The sequence below is a fragment of the Colius striatus genome, chromosome Z, assembly GCF_028858725.1.
Source record: "Colius striatus isolate bColStr4 chromosome Z, bColStr4.1.hap1, whole genome shotgun sequence".
Lineage (NCBI taxonomy): Eukaryota > Metazoa > Chordata > Aves > Coliiformes > Coliidae > Colius > Colius striatus.
The window spans coordinates 5,265,157-5,281,042 of NC_084790.1; the positions used below are offsets into that span (position 1 = coordinate 5,265,157).

A 15,886-nucleotide genomic window follows, 5' to 3' on the forward strand; every position below is an offset into this window, starting at 1 on the left:
AATAAAAAGAGAGAGAAAATTTTATTTTTTTTTAATCACCAGAACAAAAAGACAACACTCTCCAAACGAAAAATAACCACACAGGGTCAGATTCACAACGAGAAACTTTATTTCCAATTGCGCGCTTTTTTTTTTTTTTTTTTTTTTTTTAGTTTTTCTTTTTCACTGCTATTTACAGGTAACGCTGGACACCACGAAGAACAAAGGGAGGGGAGGGAGGCGGGCGAGGTGTCGGGGGGAGCCTCGTCAAGCTCCTGCCCCCCCATATCCCCATGCTCACCTCGCCGGCCGAAATTCACATTTTCAGTACAAAACTGAGTTGGACAGTGGGAGAGGAGCCCCCTTCCCCCATCCCTCCCCCCCCACACTCCCCCCAGGAGTGGGGGGAGTGAAGATATCTCTGTTTACCACCCAGTTTCTAACCTACATCCCCACTCTCCCCTCCCACCCCCCTCTTCCCAGATTCACAATTAACCTGCTGGCCTCAAAAAAAGAAAAAAAAAAAGTCAGGGGGGATCCTACATCCCTCCCCGTCCTCTCGCTTTCTTTGTCCATCACCCGCTTAATCTAGTTTTCCTTATTTTCTTTTTTTTTTTTTTTAATTTAAGGATGTCCACCACTCCATCCCCTCCCCACTCCCACGCATGACAAGCGCAGTGTCTGAGAGTCCCCCTGCCCCCGCTCCACCCGAGGGGTGATTTTGGTTGGGTTTGTTGGTTTTATCATCCCTAGTACAGCGGGGTGTACTAGAACCCGCCGCATCTTTGGGCTGGCTGGGCAGAAACTTTCCGTTTGCGGCTGGTAGGCGAGAAAAGAAAAAGAGGAGGAAAAAAAACCGGTGGGATGGGGGGGTGAGCTGTGGGGGGAGAAAATCCAGTTCGTCTTGAAGAAACTGAGCCTCATTTATTAAAGCGAGCGCTGGTTGTCGAGGTAATAGCAGACATAAGGTCCATCCTTTGTACGGGAGAGTAAACATGACAAATGGGGCAGAGCTTGGCGTGATTAAAGATGAAACAAGGATCCATCTTAGCCAAATCTGAAAACTACTATCTGCAGCCTTCTTTTAATGGAAGAGAGGCACAACAGCACGGCTCTGCTTTGTTGCAGCTGAGTCTCCCTCTGTTCCCTTTATAAATAAAGAGCTGCCCTCCTTCCCTCTCTTCTTGGAGCATTAAAAAAAAAATAAAATTACCATGTGTCTCCTACTCACACACAAACCTACACTCACAAACATGCACACTCCATCCATCCATCCATCCATCCATCCATCCATCCATCCATCCAAAGACAGTTATAGGCTGCTGGCTGGTCCATGCACTCGGGTTTGAGATCCTCCTTGTGGGATCTGTAGGCTGGCAGAGGAGCTGGCAGAATTAGACCTGATCTTGGTATTTGGTAACTTGTGATCTTTTTTCCATTTCATCCTCCTGTTCTGGAACCAGATTTTGATCTGGCGCTCGGAGAGGCAGAGGGAGTGAGCAATCTCGACCCTGCGCCTCCGGGTGAGATAGCGGTTATAGTGAAATTCCTTCTCCAGCTCCAGGACTTGCTGCCTGGTGTATGCTGTGCGGGAGCGTTTCGGTTCCCCTCCTGAGTAATTGGGGTTTACTGAACAAACACAAAGGAGGAAAGAGGAAAAAAAAAAAAAAGAAAAAAGAAAAAAAAAAGAAAAGAAAAAAAGAAGGAGGAAAAAAAAGAGCAGAAGTAGAATTACTGAGCTGTTCCTTTAATGGATCCTTCCCCTCCCCCCTATCCCCCCCAAAAGCATCACACATTCTTTTGATGGGGGGATATACTAGAAAAAATACTCCATGAACCTTCTAAAAATACACCCAGAGCCTAATTCCAAATCTCCACCTCCATCCTCCCTGCTTGACGTGTATTCCTGCAGAAAGGGTTTTATAAGGTCCCCCAGACATATTTTCTATGCGCTTCACGAGTGTGTATACACGTATACATACACACCTCTACTTGAGCATCGCTCTGTTATCCCCAGATCTTTAAAGTTCCCCCTACATAGATGTAAACAGGCAATCACAGACACTCCTTTTTCCTAAATATATCAGACTTTTTTTAAAAAAAAAGGGGGGGGGGGAGGACACAGTAAAAGTTTACTCAACCCGCCACTTAAATACAAATTACGAAAACATAAAACTTAACTTATGAAGATTCAACAGCCATAAAAAAAGTAGCCTGTAAGAAATTGGAGGAGGATGGTAACAGAGACTTCAAAGGCACATGGCCAAGCAGAGCAATAAAAATTTATGGAGGATGTAATTATACCGCTCTGCAAACAGGCGATCGTAAATCTCCACGAATGGTTATTTTACAACTGGTGCAATAAGATTTCTACAAGACTTTGAGGTGCTACTTAGTATAAAGCAAAGCCACTTTAGTTCACTTACCCGTGCTTACATGGACTTTTTTCATCCAGGGGTAAACTACCGGCTCTTTGCCCGAGGAATCGGAAGGGCTTTGGTTCAGAGAGTTTTGGCTGCAAGAGGGTGGTGGGCTGGGGGTGAGCGGCTCGCAGGGCTGGCTTGGCTCAGAGAGGTGGCTCTGCAGTCCGGCCGGAGGATGGACATGACCCCGGGGGGATAACACCGCTGCTTGGTGGCCGGAGCTCTGACAGGACGAGTAGAGCTGCTCCTTGCAGGCTGACCGCGGCTGGTACATCGCTTCATGGTGGAAAGTGCTCTCTCGCCTCTGGCTGCTGTAATATTCCGGCGAGTGATTGGGAAGGTAATCGCTGTGGGAATACTCTTCACAGGGTGGGAACTTGGGGTCCACATAGTTGGAGTTGATCAAAAACGAGCTCATGGCCATTAATTTCTTAGAATTGCACACACGAAAAAAAAAATATATATGTCTCTCCTAAAATTTATTCCTGTCCCCCCCTTTACTCGTTTTCCTGTTTCGTGAAACCCTCCTACTTACTGTCAAGTGAACAAAGTTGAGTCCATGTGACAGCGCGGGCCAATGGCAAGGGGCCCTGCGATCCCCGGATCAGGAAACCTGCCCAGCCCGGGCTCTCTCAGAGCCCCCAGCATCCCCGGGGAGACGGCTGGGGGCCCTTGCTCCCCCCCGACCCCTCTGCCGCTGGGTACCTCCGGCCCCGGGCTCCGCAGCGCCCCGAGGGCGAGAAGCGGCCGCGCCGTACCCCCGACTCACACCCCTCGGGGGTGTGTCCTGGGTCGAGGATGGGGGACACCGAGGAGAAGGGGGATGGCAAAAATAAGATATTCCCCCCCGGCCCAAAGCAAAAAAAAAAAAAAAAAATTAAAATAAGGGATAAAAATGCTTTTTCAGGAGAGTCGAGGCGACCAGCCGCTGCCCCAGCACATGATCCATGGCGGTCCCTCCGCGTGGCGCTTGCATCTCATTCCCTGCTAAGGTGATACGAGAAGGGACATTGCGCCCCGAGCCTGGCAGAGATGAATAGGGCTGGGTTGGGATCGATAAGAAATTCATCAGCTAATTCGGGGTACCCGGACTCCTAAATCACATTCGGCTGCGCTCCGAGATTGACTCGTTTCCCACGCACCGATGGGGAAAAAAAAAAAGGAGCCCATCCTCCAAGCACGAAATCAAGGACTTGATGAGCAATTACAAAAGCGAATTAGCCCAAGTCCTAATGCATCTTCGCCTCACCCTTCGTGTAATAAAGACGCTTTAAAAGACAGAGCTAACCAGCAGGCTGTCAAAAGCCCTCCTTAATTCCTCAAATCCGTGTTTAAACCTGCAGCGCGCAATAAGCTCGTCGCAAGCGGCAGCAAAGAAAACAGTAACATTTTGTGTCGGTATCAGTGCTGAGATTACACAAACTAAAGCAATAGCAGGATCGTGGCTCTCAAATCGGGGCTATAACACTCCTGATCTCCCCACCTCCCTTTCGCCTTTGCAGGTCAGATTTTATCTCGAAGTGATGATAAAGTTTATCGCGGGAGCGCTGGAGTTGAGCTAAGGTCAAATCCAAAATATTTCTTTTCAGTTATAAAGCATTTTTCTAGTTAAGACCTTGTTTTAACCCTTTTATTTAGGGTTCTAGGGGTGTGTGCGGTTTGGGTTTTTTGCTGGGAGGGAGGTTTTTTAGTTTTAATGCCGTCTGGGATTGTGACCTGTAGTGTTTGTGTCAACTACATATTCCCCTAGATACGAATTTGTGACCCAACTTCCTTTACACAAATTCGGATCTACAGGGTACATATAGAAGACAGATGCATCCTCCTTGGTCAGAGATCTTCGCCTACCGCCATAATTATCTTCTGGGGCACGGGGGTAAAGTTTTGTGACTCGAGAGATCAAGAATTTATCTATACGTAAGGGTAGTTAAAAGATTCACTCTTCAGAGGGAAGACGATTGATTAAAGCACCAGCTCAGTAACCGAAGAGCTGATTCTGGGTTAGAGAAATCAGAACTTTTCTGCTTTCCCCACACCGCCTAATACATTAGTTTACCGTTAAGCTAAAAAAAAAAAGATAAGCATCTCCTGGCCTGGGTACATCCCTATAGACACACAACGAGATCCAAATCCAAATATTGGACGTTTAAAACCAAAATACCCTAACTCCCTCTGCCTCCGTCCCGAAACCCTCCGGATCAGTCCCTAATCCGCTGCGCCAAGATTTCACCCATTTTTCGTTCTTGGAGGTCAACCAAGGTTTGGGTTTATACTTGCGTATGTGGATAAATGGTATGTTAAAAAAAAGGAGAAAGAAACAGATGAAAAGAAATACAGAATGTAAAGGCAGATGGGACGACAGGTTTTTTTTTTAATGACAGGCAATTCTTTTTACAACCCGAGAAAAAGATCAAAAGCGTTTCATTTCCGAAAAAAGGGATATAAAGCAATAAAATATTCATCCTGTCTAGGTAATGAACCTTCATTCGGAACTAATGAGGGTAGCATCATGTTGAGATTTCGTTTAAAATTACAGTTGCCCGAGAGATTAAAAGTATAGCTTCCCCCTCATTTTTTCCCCCTTTTGTATTTCAAAAGACAGAGTATTTTTTTGGTCAAGTATCTCCCGAATTAATTGCATTTAAATGCCAGAGCAGAGAGGCTCTCCGACAAAAGCTGTTTTCCCCAAAATTAAAATTCCTGAAAAAAACCAACCAACTTAAATGTGTTTAGGAAGCTTGTGCATTTTTTTCCTAACAAAAAAAAAAAATAATTACGGCCAAGAAGGAATCTCTCGGAGTTTTCCCGGACATATGATGCCCAGAGGATTTTTCAGGTACTTTTAGGTAAATAGTCGGTTTTCCTGATAACACGTATGATCCCCAGAAAAACGGGAAAAGGAGGAAATATTTTAAGAAATAAGCCCAAATACACCTAGGACATTTCTCGAAACATTTCAGACACGTAAACTAAGCCCGAGTTTCCAGCAAATGCAGATAGCTCAGAGAGTTTCCCACCTCGACAAAACAGCCCCCATACTTTGCTGGGGATCAGACAGCAACTCTAAAATTTACCTTCCCTTCGAAAACCTGCCATAAAAGTAAGAAGCCAAATCAAATCTGCTTATATAAGGTGTAGATGGATGCTATAAAATAATTCGACAGAATCAATCCCTTTAGAGCTATTTTTCCCCTTCTCTCTTAAATTTTATTCCTCCTTTCCAATCTTTTCTCTGATTTATTTTATTGTGTTTCCTCGCAACCGATATCGTGGCGATCTCCTAACCGAGGAGCATGAATAAAAATAACTAGGCCTATTCCGGATTTTTAACCCCCTCCCACATCCTTTAAAAAAAAAAATCGGTTTTAATTTTCCTTCCCCATGACCCGAGCGGCTGGTGCCAGCAAACCAGCACCCCTAGCGTCTACCAGAAATTTTCCCCCCAACACACCTCCAAGATATCCACCTCTGATCCCAAATTAAAGCCCCTCACCACCATCACCCCCTCCTCTGCACACCTTTATCCCTTTCGCTGGGAAACCGCCCCACGTCGCGCAAATTTCTCACAGCAAATTCCACCAGAACTCTTTTCCATTTCAAAGCATCCTCAGTCTCGGGGATGGGGCAGTGTTCCCCGCCCCCCCTAACCTGTTCATCACTTAGGAGGGAGCACCCAAGCCTCCCCAAAAGCCTCTCAAAGACACCTGCCAGAGAGGGCGGGGGGAGGAGGGGTGGATATTAAACTGCTGCTACTGCTGACTATCTCTTTGGTGGCCCCCAAAGAAGGATCACTAAGCAGGGAGTGCTCTTCCCCGAGCCTGGCCGCACCGTCCAGGTGTAACGCCGAGAGCGGTACCTACCTTGACAAAACGTGGGTCCCTTGCTCGGAGTAACCCCCGACGAGGTTAGGATGCTCCCTCAAAACTCGGGAAGGCTTTGCAGGCGGAATCCTATCGAACCCCCCCCCCACTCCCAAACCCCTCAGCACCCCCCCACCCCCCTCCCCAGTCCACCGTGGGCTATTCTCCTTTCGCTCCCCTGTGTTGCTTTTTCATTGAGATTATTTCTCTGTAAGAACACTAATTTCTCTTTTTTTTTTTTGGTGGGGTTTGTCGGTGCCCCCCCACTCCCCCACTAAAACCCACTATTGTCCTTAAAGGCGAGCGGAACTGCTCCTGGCAGCTCCGGGAGGCCCTCTGAGCATTTTGGGGTGGGAAACCCGCAAGTTTTGGTATTAATCTCATAGTTTGTCAGTCTTTGTTAAACAGCGAGGCGTGTCCGCAGCCGAGAGCCGCGCTGACCCGCGCTTCACCCCGCGCCGCGCTCCCTCCGCGCCACTCCGCACTGACATTTTTAGGTTTGGGTTCCCCCCCCACGGGTATTTTTTTGTCCTTCCCCTGCTCCCCCGGAGATCATACTCTCAAGTCAGGCAGGAATGAGGATGGGGATTTTTTAAATGTAAAGGGTTTTTTTCTTTCCCTTTCGGAAGCGGAAATCTTTCGTGTTTGTGTATTAAACTGGGATTTCCCCCCACACACCCCCCCAACTCCCCACCCGCCGAATCTCCCTCCCCCTTGGCAAACTGTGCTTCTTTAGGGTAGAACTTTGAATGAGGAGCGACCGGCTCTTCCAATGCATTTGAGCTGTATTGCTGTGGCTGCAGGGTTGGGTGGAAATCAGCCCACACCTGTTTTGCAAGAGGGAAAGGAAGATTTAACCCTCTTCGTGTTTCCCCAGCCAGCCCCTCCCAGTGCTCTTTTCTAATGAACAACACCCCCCGGTATTTTCACCTAAAACCCTCGAGGCAGTGCACTAGCAGGGAAGGAGAGCTGAGCATGCCTGCCGTGGGCTGCGGGGAGTCACCGCTCACCCCCGGGTTACACCACCAGCTCCAGACCCTTGTTTCTCTTCTCCATAAAGAGGTCATTTGGATAGGAAATCGGGATAAAAAACCACATTCAGTTGATTGTCTGTTAGGGAGGAGGAAAACCCCAAAAAAGGAAATCCCGCCCTGAGTTGTGTTTGCAGCGCCTGGCCGGTGCTCAGACATCCTCACCCTGCTCAGGCCAGGCCGAGTCCGTCCTTAGCAAGGGAGAAAAATTAAAAATATCCTTGAAAATGATACTTTTAATTTCCTCCTTCCCGCCTTGCATCCCTCCGAATGAATCCACTTCAAATCAACACGCGGCCTCACGCCCCTAAATTGAAAGTTAAACGTTATGATGGAGGAGTGAGTATCATAAGGAAAGTTGGGAGGTGGGTTTGTAGGTTTTTTTTCTTTTTATTGCCGTGAAATTATACCTGCTTGTTTTAATACCCCGAAAACAAATGGCCTTTATTATCCATTACCTGTTCTATAAACCTGGAGTAGAAATGACTGTTCTGGAGAGATAAGTGTAGTAATTACAAGGGCGAAGAGATGGATCACCCAAGTTACAACTAAACGGTAGCCCTTATATAGAGATATTTTATAAATACCAAGCAAATTCATGGCAATTAATTAAACCCGAGCCTTATCACGCGAAACAAAACACTTGACGTTCTCTTGAATTTCACCTACTCCATGAATATATCCGCATCGGGAAAGCAAATGGATTTTCCAGAATGCCTTTCCCAGGGCTCTAATATTCTCTCTTTCTCTTCCAAGAAAAATGACCCTTGTTATAAGTATTTAGTCACTGAAAAAAAGGGCAAATTTGTGAGGCTTCCCCCCAGCACACCCCCCCCCCCCCACCCCCCCCCCCAGTTTGCCTTGCTCCGACTGTTTGCTTAAGAAGCTATTGAAAAGATCTTCCCCGGTCCCAGTGCAAATAATATTTAGAGTTTGGAGGGTTCAAAGTCTGGCAGCGTAGAAATAACTTTGAAATGCCAAGGGAAATATTTATTATATCAGTTCATTAAACTGTAGCAGTGACCAGAGTGGAGTCACATTTCAAGCAAGAAATAGAAAACATTTCATTCAAATTCCGACGGAAAGCGGGCTGCAAAACAAAATTAGCTACTTTAACCGGCCCGAGCGACGAAAGGGACGCTTAAAACTCCTTCAAATACACACACGGCATTTTTTTAAAGCCGTCAGTCCATTGATTTTACCTATATGTCATTACTCTAGATTCCCCACGATTAAAGTAGAAAGGCAAACAGTAAATCACGGACGTTATTTCGTGCAATTCTTGGGGGTTTTTGCATGAGTGTTTGTGCTCACACCGAGCACGTATCACAGTGTGTGGGGCTGGGGCTCCGGCGCCGGGACGGGTCGGGAAGGTTTGCAAGGGAAGATCTTAGGAGACATTTTTACCAATTGTGTCATTAAAAAAAAATTGTTTTTCCTTTTTTTCACTTTCAGTATGATTTCAACCCTATCCAAAATTATTTTTTAACTACTCGCTCTAATATCCTAGAGAGACCTCCACGTAATTTGATTTAATAAATGCATTTCCCTGTATTCTGTTAATTCTACTCCAAATAGTGTTTCGAGGGTTATCTTGGAAAGATACTAAAAAGTCGCTCGGTGTTTCCTCACGTGAGATCCAAATCAATTCATCTTCTTTTCTACCATCCCAAATCCTGCAGTTCCCCCCGCCAACTCCTCCAAAGCTCGGCTCGTGACTGAAGGTCGTTCCCACCTCGCCATCATCTTCTTCCCTCTCTGCCCATCAGCAGACTTCCTCCCACCTCGCTCCCCTCCCCACTTTCTTTCTCTCTCCTTTTTTTCCCTCGCATTGACATCAGTCTATCAGGGTTAGACACAAGACTGAGTCACGCACAGCGTAAACTTTTGACCCTCAACTTTTTGACCCCTCTAGCTATAATGCTGTACTAACAACCCCCCCAAGACCGTCTGCCTCTCTAGAAACGAATGCGGCGCTGATGTCCATACTTTATCTGTGTTACTTTAAAAAAGAAAGAAAAAAAGGACATTTCTTACTCGATTTTTTTTCCCAGGGGAGAACGAAACAAAACAAAAATCAGAGGTTTGCAAACACTACATATTTATCTCTATCTCTCATTGATGTCTTAGCTGATATTTTTTCCCTTTTGCAGACCACCGTTTTCGTATTTAAAATAACAGAACAAGAACAGCAACAAAAAAAATCAATTAAAACTAAAAACATAAATTTCGGCTGCGTTACACGATTTCTCTTTTATTTGGGATTTCACCTAGGCGAGTTGTTAGTTGCTGCGACTATCCTGTTCTGATTGTTTGGAGGGTTTTTTTCACCTCCTTTTTGGGGGATGAAGAAGGTGGTGTTCATAGATTTTTGCTCTTTCGGAGCTAGTCTCTCAGCGGCGCCGCGGCAGCCCGGGGCGTACAGGGCTCTTCTGGGTGCGGGGCTCTGCGGGCGCGGAGCCGGGGCAATGCGGCGGCCGGTGCCGCTCCAGCCCGACCCGGCCCGGCCCGCGGCTGCCGGCAGTGAACTTGGTCTGAAGCGAGCTCTGCTGGCTGCTCGGGGGCGTTACAGCCCCGCCGGCTGCACCGCGGCCCCTACCCGGAGTCGCCTCTTCGCAATTCATCCCCCTTTCCTCTTCCCACTCCATCCAGAATTTCTCCTGCCCCAGTTTTAAAAAGTCTCTCTTCACCAAACAAACGTCTTTTACGCCAAATCCCAGGGCTGTAATTTGTTTTGACTTGAAGGGTATATATGTATGTGTGTGTATACACATACACATACAGCCACATGTTAAAAAGAGATAAATCAAATGGGGGGTGGGAAAGTCCCCTCGTACTAGTCTTATTCTTTCAACGCTCGCTGTCAAAATAGTTTCTTTTTAAAGCTATTTAGGGTAACAGAACACGGAAAAACTATGTCAGGTGGACACCTTTCGAGTTAAGTTATCAACCTCCTTCCAAATATCATTTGTTTAACATTAGGAGAAGAAAGAATGGGAAAAAAATCAGTTCAGACTACGAAGTAGCCATGCTCTGAAAGAAAGTGTCATTCTTCAAACCTTTCTAGGACTGCAAAGAGACCCCCAGAGAAGGGGCAGACTCCATGAAAGTCCTTTTCGAGTTCCCTAATTGAAGAGAGACCTTTAGCGAGAAGATTTAAAATAATCCCGTCAGCTCATTCCCTTCAGGATGGACATGTAATAAGGAAAAAAGGAAGTGGTTTGGGTTGGGGGAAAGAGTGAGCCATTTCTCAGCCTGAAATTCAGTTGTGGGGGAGGGACAGCGGCTTGAGAAGACGAGCTGGAGGGAAGGGGCTGATTTCCTCCGAAAGCTTTCCCTTCTTGGGGAGGTCACAAGGCGGGGGAGTGTAGGCTGTAGTCATTTAGAGGACTATTGCAAAAAAAATAGGTGAATAATCAGAGTCTTGCTCCAAATAGAATGAAACACAAGAATTTCAGCCCGAGTAGTGCCATTTCCAATCCCCACCGCCAGCCCAGCCCCGTCAAGGCAGATAAGGACCCACAGCCTCTCAACCTTCAGTTTTATGGTCAGAAAAAGGAAAAGGGAAAAAAAAAACCAAAAAAAGAACATCCTTTTGGCTGCTCAAAAGCATAATTACCATATTGTTGTTGTGTGTCTGTACTGGAGCAACACGAGCCACATCCAGTCCTTCTCCAGCCCTCCCCCTCTCTTACTGACAGTCACCAACACTCCCGGCAGTGGGAATTGGTAAATTAAAAAAAAAAAAAAGAGAGAGTAAGAGAGAGAGAGTAAGAGAGAGAGAGAAAGGGAGAGAGAAAGAGAGAAAGAGAGAAAGAGGGAGAGAAAGAAAGAGAGAAAGAGAGAAAGAGAGAGAGAAAGAGAGAAAGAGAGAGAAAGAAAGAAAGAAAGAAAGAAAGAAAGAAAGAAAGAAAGAAAGAAAGAAAGAAAGAAAGAAAGAAAGAAAGAAAGAAAGAAAGAAAGAGAAAGAAAGAAACCACCCTGGAGCTTATGTTTTCCTTAAAGACGTGACCCGGCAACCCCCGGGGTCCGTGTCGTGTTGCGATACGATGCTCACCCGCTCCTCCAAGAGAGGAGCCGGGGCTGTACAAGTCTGCTGACCTCGGAATGATCCCTCTTTCCTATGAATTATTGATGAGATATGAGCTCTGATTTCTCTTTTCAGTATGCAAACCCCATTATACTGTTAAAATGGCGATTTAATCGTTTAGAATAGCTTCGCTTTTTTTCCAACTCATTTGTGCCCCTTCCTTTTCATTTAATTCTCTTAATTAAATCCTTTAACAGATTTTAATCACTTTTTGTTGAATAAAATAAGACATCATACACATCTGTAACTAGGTTACCTTGGCGAAGTTTGTTTTTGGAGGGGTTTCTTTGTTTTGGTTTTGTTTTTAGATTGGTTTCATTGCTTTCTTGCTTGACTTTTTAAAACCTGGGTAAAAAGAAGTTTAATTTTGCCTCACACGGTACCCAGTGAGTGAAAAAGATCTAAAATGCACAAAGGCGCTTTTTTAAACAAATGCTAAAAAGAAACAAAAATAAATAAACCCCTGACATTCAAGATGGCTTGAACACGGCATTGCAGCATTGAGCTGCCTTTTGCATCCAAGCACTCCGTAAACCTCTCTGTCCCTCTTACAAAAAGCACTTCTACCCCTTCCAGCCTCATATATTGCTGAATGAACCTGAGAACCAAATGGGTCTTTTGAGGGTCAAATTTCAACTTTTTCACCCTTCAGCAACAGCCTGGGCATGGGGAGTCGCGCCTACCCTGGACCAGGGACCGGGGGAGACACCCCAAAAGGCAGCTTGAAGGGAGGATATAGTGAGTACAGATATTCAGCTCGATTTTTCGAGTCTGTGGAGCTTGGGCTGGATCCTGGGGGAAAAAAAGCCGCTCTTGGGTTTGAGTTTTTTCTCACTCCAGAGTACCAGGGAGATTTATATACTATTTACTAAACAAAATAGGAAATCTTCAGCGGTGAGATGATGAAAAGACAAGGCAGTCAAAACAAACAAACAAACCCAAAACCAGAGGGATTTACAGTTGTACCGATATTTAGTAAGTGAGAGATGCTGTGAGCCAGGTGAGCTCGCAACGAAGTTCCTCTAGGTTCTGGTAGACTTTGTACATTTATGGCAAACCGCCCCCATTGGCTCCAGCCACCATCGGACTTCCTTTCGGAGAGTCTTTAAACCAGAGGTTTTCTTCCTCTGTACTCAGTGTCACTGTACAGAGATCTACAAGTTTCCCTTTTAAACTACAAGTTTAAAAATCGAGATTTTCCTTCCCCAAGCAGTATTTGTGTCCCAGAGATTCTCCATATTCTTACACTCAGTATTACAGCATTTCCTATTTATTCTGTCTTCTACAGATATAGAAGAACTAATTGTCCCAAGCCTGATGTATGCCATTAAAATGGGAGGAACGATGAAAAATGCAAAGGAAAATCCCCACCTACCTGCACGGTCAGAGCCCCATTTTCCTGTTTATTCTCCTTATGCTTCCTTTGCATCAGCAACAGGGAGATTTTTTTTTTTTCTCTCTCTAAAGGATAAGGAGTGGAGGGAAGCCTGTGCTAAGCCTATGACCTCGTACAGACTCTAAAACCGTAGCTAGTTATTCCTCCTTATGCCTTACAGGAAGCTAGAGGTTAACATCACGTAGGAAAAAACCCAAACAAACAAACAACCCAAACCCACAAAAACAAACACAATACCAAAAAGAAAACCCAACCCAAACCAACACACACAGAGAAAACAAAAACAAAAACAACAAAAAATTCCTCAAACCTCAAAACTCAACTCGGAAAAGAGAGAAAAAAAAACCCAAAAAAACCCATTCTGTTACAGGCTGCAGGTAGAAGGCAGACCTGGTGGGCAAACTTTGTTATGAGCAACGGAAAGAGAAGAGTAACATTATTATGCCAACGAGAAAATCCAGTCCCTGCTCCTTTGCTGTGTCACAGGCCTGGTGCCACCCCTGTGCCGAGGATGCTCAGACCAAGGAGTCGCCACAGGGTTGTTACCTGTTGTGACACACACACGCATCTCCTTGCTGCAATGACATGGAGCTAAACTGCATTGCAAATTCCACTTGCTCTGACTGTCTCACTCTGCTATTTTTTTTTTCCCTAAAATAACGTTTCGTATATCAAGCATTAGAAACGTTGGTATTTAAAGAAAACACCAGACAAACAACCTTTGTGCCTTCTGTGATCATAATGGATTTGGAAAGAAAGTTTGCCTGGGACTGTGTAAAAGAACACCTTTGAGTGAGAATCGGACAGAGATGCAGACGATGCATAGAGAACAGGTGGATAGGTGGATAGATCTATCGATATGTGGATGGACGCAAACATCTTGGAAAGAAGGTGTTTGTGTGTAGATGTGTGCATTAAACGTTTCGGTACATACATGAAGGGCGAGGGGTATCACTTTTCTGACCTAAATAACTCATTATCATTTGAATGAGGAAAAATAATTTCTAATCACCAGCACAGACCAGAAAGGTAAGGAACTAGCAGGACATCATTTAGTCTAATCCAAACATCACCACACACCTCTCCTCAAAACCCCTCTCCTCCAAGGATTTCTAACTCTGGATAGACAAACCATCTGCAGCCTGTTGTATTTGTGGGCTCAATTTCCCTTGAAAGACTATGGCACTGATGGCTTTCAGCATCCTGTAAAAATATCTTTATTATCAACTGGAAAACAGGCGTCTACCTTTCACAGAGAGTCTGAGATTAAACCAATCTGCTGAAGAGGAAAGGGTCGCTGCACCCTGCTTCCCTTCCTTGAATTTCTAGCTTTTGCTTAGTGTTTACAGGTTTTTAGAGTAGAGGTTTTTCAGGATTGCCTTGGCCGCTTTCTGATCAGGGAGAAGCCAGAAGTTCAAATGATGATAGCAAAGATATTAGGAGACACATGGAGCAGGGCAGGAAAAACAGCCCAAGGAAGAAAAAGCAATCTCCAAAGTGTGTTAAAGGGGGACATTCTGCTTTGTGTAAAAAAAAAAAAAAAGACGGACATGTGTCCACCAAATGTTCTTACCGTAAAAAGGGCGGGGGGGGGGGGGGGGGAAGGACTTGTGACTGCTCCAAATTCTAGAAACCCCTCCTCACTCCTCCCAGTACCTTCGCTTTGAACTATGTTTTCAGTTTTATAAGGAGCGAGGAGGAGGGGAGGAATAGATGTGAGTTGGTTCAGGTGTGGATAAATTGTTCCCCCACCTCTGCTGCAGATGTGGCAACTTGACTTTCAAAAATACCCAGCCTCTCCAGGGGTTGAGGGTTTGGGTTTTAATTGGTTGGGATATGATTTGGTTTGGTTTTCCCCCTCTATTTTGCTATATCTTTCCTATTTTGCTCTGGTTTGCTCTCCGTGAGTGGCCGCGGAGCCCGAGACCTCGGCCGGGGCCACCTGCCTGCCCTAGCTCGGAGCAGGACACGTAGCCCCCGCACAGCCCAGAGCCCCGGACGGCTCTGCTCCCCTGCCCTTCCTCGCTAACTTGTTTATTTTCCCAAAGAAAAAGGCTGCTGCATGCCTTTTTCCAGAACGATGTCATCCTGAGAGAGGGGGAAGGAAATCTGAGAGATATCGGGGAGTTCAGTAAGGTTTGGAGGGTCCCTCTCTGATTATTTTTCTGTAACGCTTCGGGACAAGCTGGAGACGTAACAGCGGCCATTCAATGTCTCCATATGGTAGAAACGAGCTACAGAAATAGAAGGACACTCATTTGTATTGGAAAAAGAACCAAAACGGAAAGGCAAGAAGGGGGGGAGCAAAAAAAAAGAAAAAGAAGAGAAAGAAAAAAAAAAAAAAGCCTGAGGGAAAAAAACCCACCCGGTCTGTACACAGGCCGAAAGGAAAACCCATAAACGCATACATTTCTTTGCCAAGCAGGTGAAAATAACTCAAATCAAAAGTGTTAACAACCTGAAGAGTCCAGACAGAACATAGCTAATTGAATTGCAAAGGCATGTGTCAGATTCGTGGCTATTTGCGAGAGATATAAACCACCCCGAATCACCTCCAGAAAACGAACAAGAGCCTTTTTTCCATGGCGAAGGACAAATGCAAACTTTGTCTGAAGTACACGTGCCCCGGTAAAGACAGGATGGAGTTTGCCTTGCAGTTGTAATGAATCTACAGATTTTTCTATTGCTCCCGCTTCCACAAAGTTTACTCGCGGGCCTGGAAGCTGTAATGCAATTCCAGCTCTCGGGATGGTAAGAGTTAGGACCTTCTAAAAGTGAGAAATAAAGCCCTGAAGGAGAGACAGACCCTCTTTCCTCCCCACTCAGCCTTCAGCTTTATAAACCGTTTAAAATAGTTTAAGGAGATAATATTTCAGAGGAACTTACTTTCAGGACTCCAGTCTATTGTCTCTCTGGGCTGAAAACTGGACCCGCAAAACATGTTCCCTGCAATTGCAACGTTTATCTCATCTGGAAAAGTGCTCACCCATTGCTGCCCCTTACAAGCCAAACCAAGCAGTTAAAGTGTCACTTAACATTCTAGAGAATGTGAAATATATTGTACATTGTCAACTCCCCAAAACCATAAAACTAACTTTATGGACCTC

The 15,886-nt window shown here is 45.4% G+C and overlaps 2 protein-coding genes across 5 annotated transcripts in view; both read right to left on the minus strand.

Annotated features, from left to right (window-relative positions):
- Positions 1 to 15,725, minus strand: part of HOXB3 (homeobox B3) — a 40,258-nt gene extending 24,533 nt beyond the window's left edge. For both annotated transcript variants that reach the window (XM_062017237.1, XM_062017236.1), the window contains exon 1: positions 15,666 to 15,725. The gene's annotated coding sequence lies outside the window, so the exon portion shown is untranslated. The remainder of the gene's footprint in view (positions 1 to 15,665) is intronic.
- LOC104552762 (homeobox protein Hox-B4) lies at positions 459 to 15,701 on the minus strand. Of its 3 annotated transcripts, none has more exons than XM_062017238.1 (3): positions 15,666 to 15,701; positions 2,406 to 2,832; positions 459 to 1,608 (listed from the first exon to the last, which is right to left on the minus strand). In XM_062017238.1, the coding sequence occupies exons 2-3, from the start codon at positions 2,824 to 2,826 to the stop codon at positions 1,292 to 1,294; spliced, it is 738 nt and encodes a 245-aa protein (XP_061873222.1). In that variant the 5' UTR covers positions 2,827 to 2,832; positions 15,666 to 15,701; the 3' UTR covers positions 459 to 1,291. The 3 variants fall into 3 exon arrangements, with proteins under 3 accessions (XP_061873222.1, XP_061873224.1, XP_061873223.1); XM_062017240.1 differs by lacking the exon at positions 15,666 to 15,701 and adding an exon at positions 6,263 to 6,338; XM_062017239.1 differs by lacking the exon at positions 15,666 to 15,701 and adding an exon at positions 2,938 to 3,057.
- Positions 15,726 to 15,886: the final 161 nt, after the last annotated feature.

Bases quoted from the DNA above. Each gene is read 5' to 3' on its own strand.
- LOC104552762 (XM_062017238.1), bottom strand. From the start codon at position 2,826: ATGGCCATGAGCTCGTTTTTGATCAACTCCAACTATGTGGACCCCAAG. The intron at 1,609-2,405 runs GTAAGTGAACTA...GTGTTTGTTCAG, and splicing joins AAAAGTCCATGTAAGCACGG to TAAACCCCAATTACTCAGGA.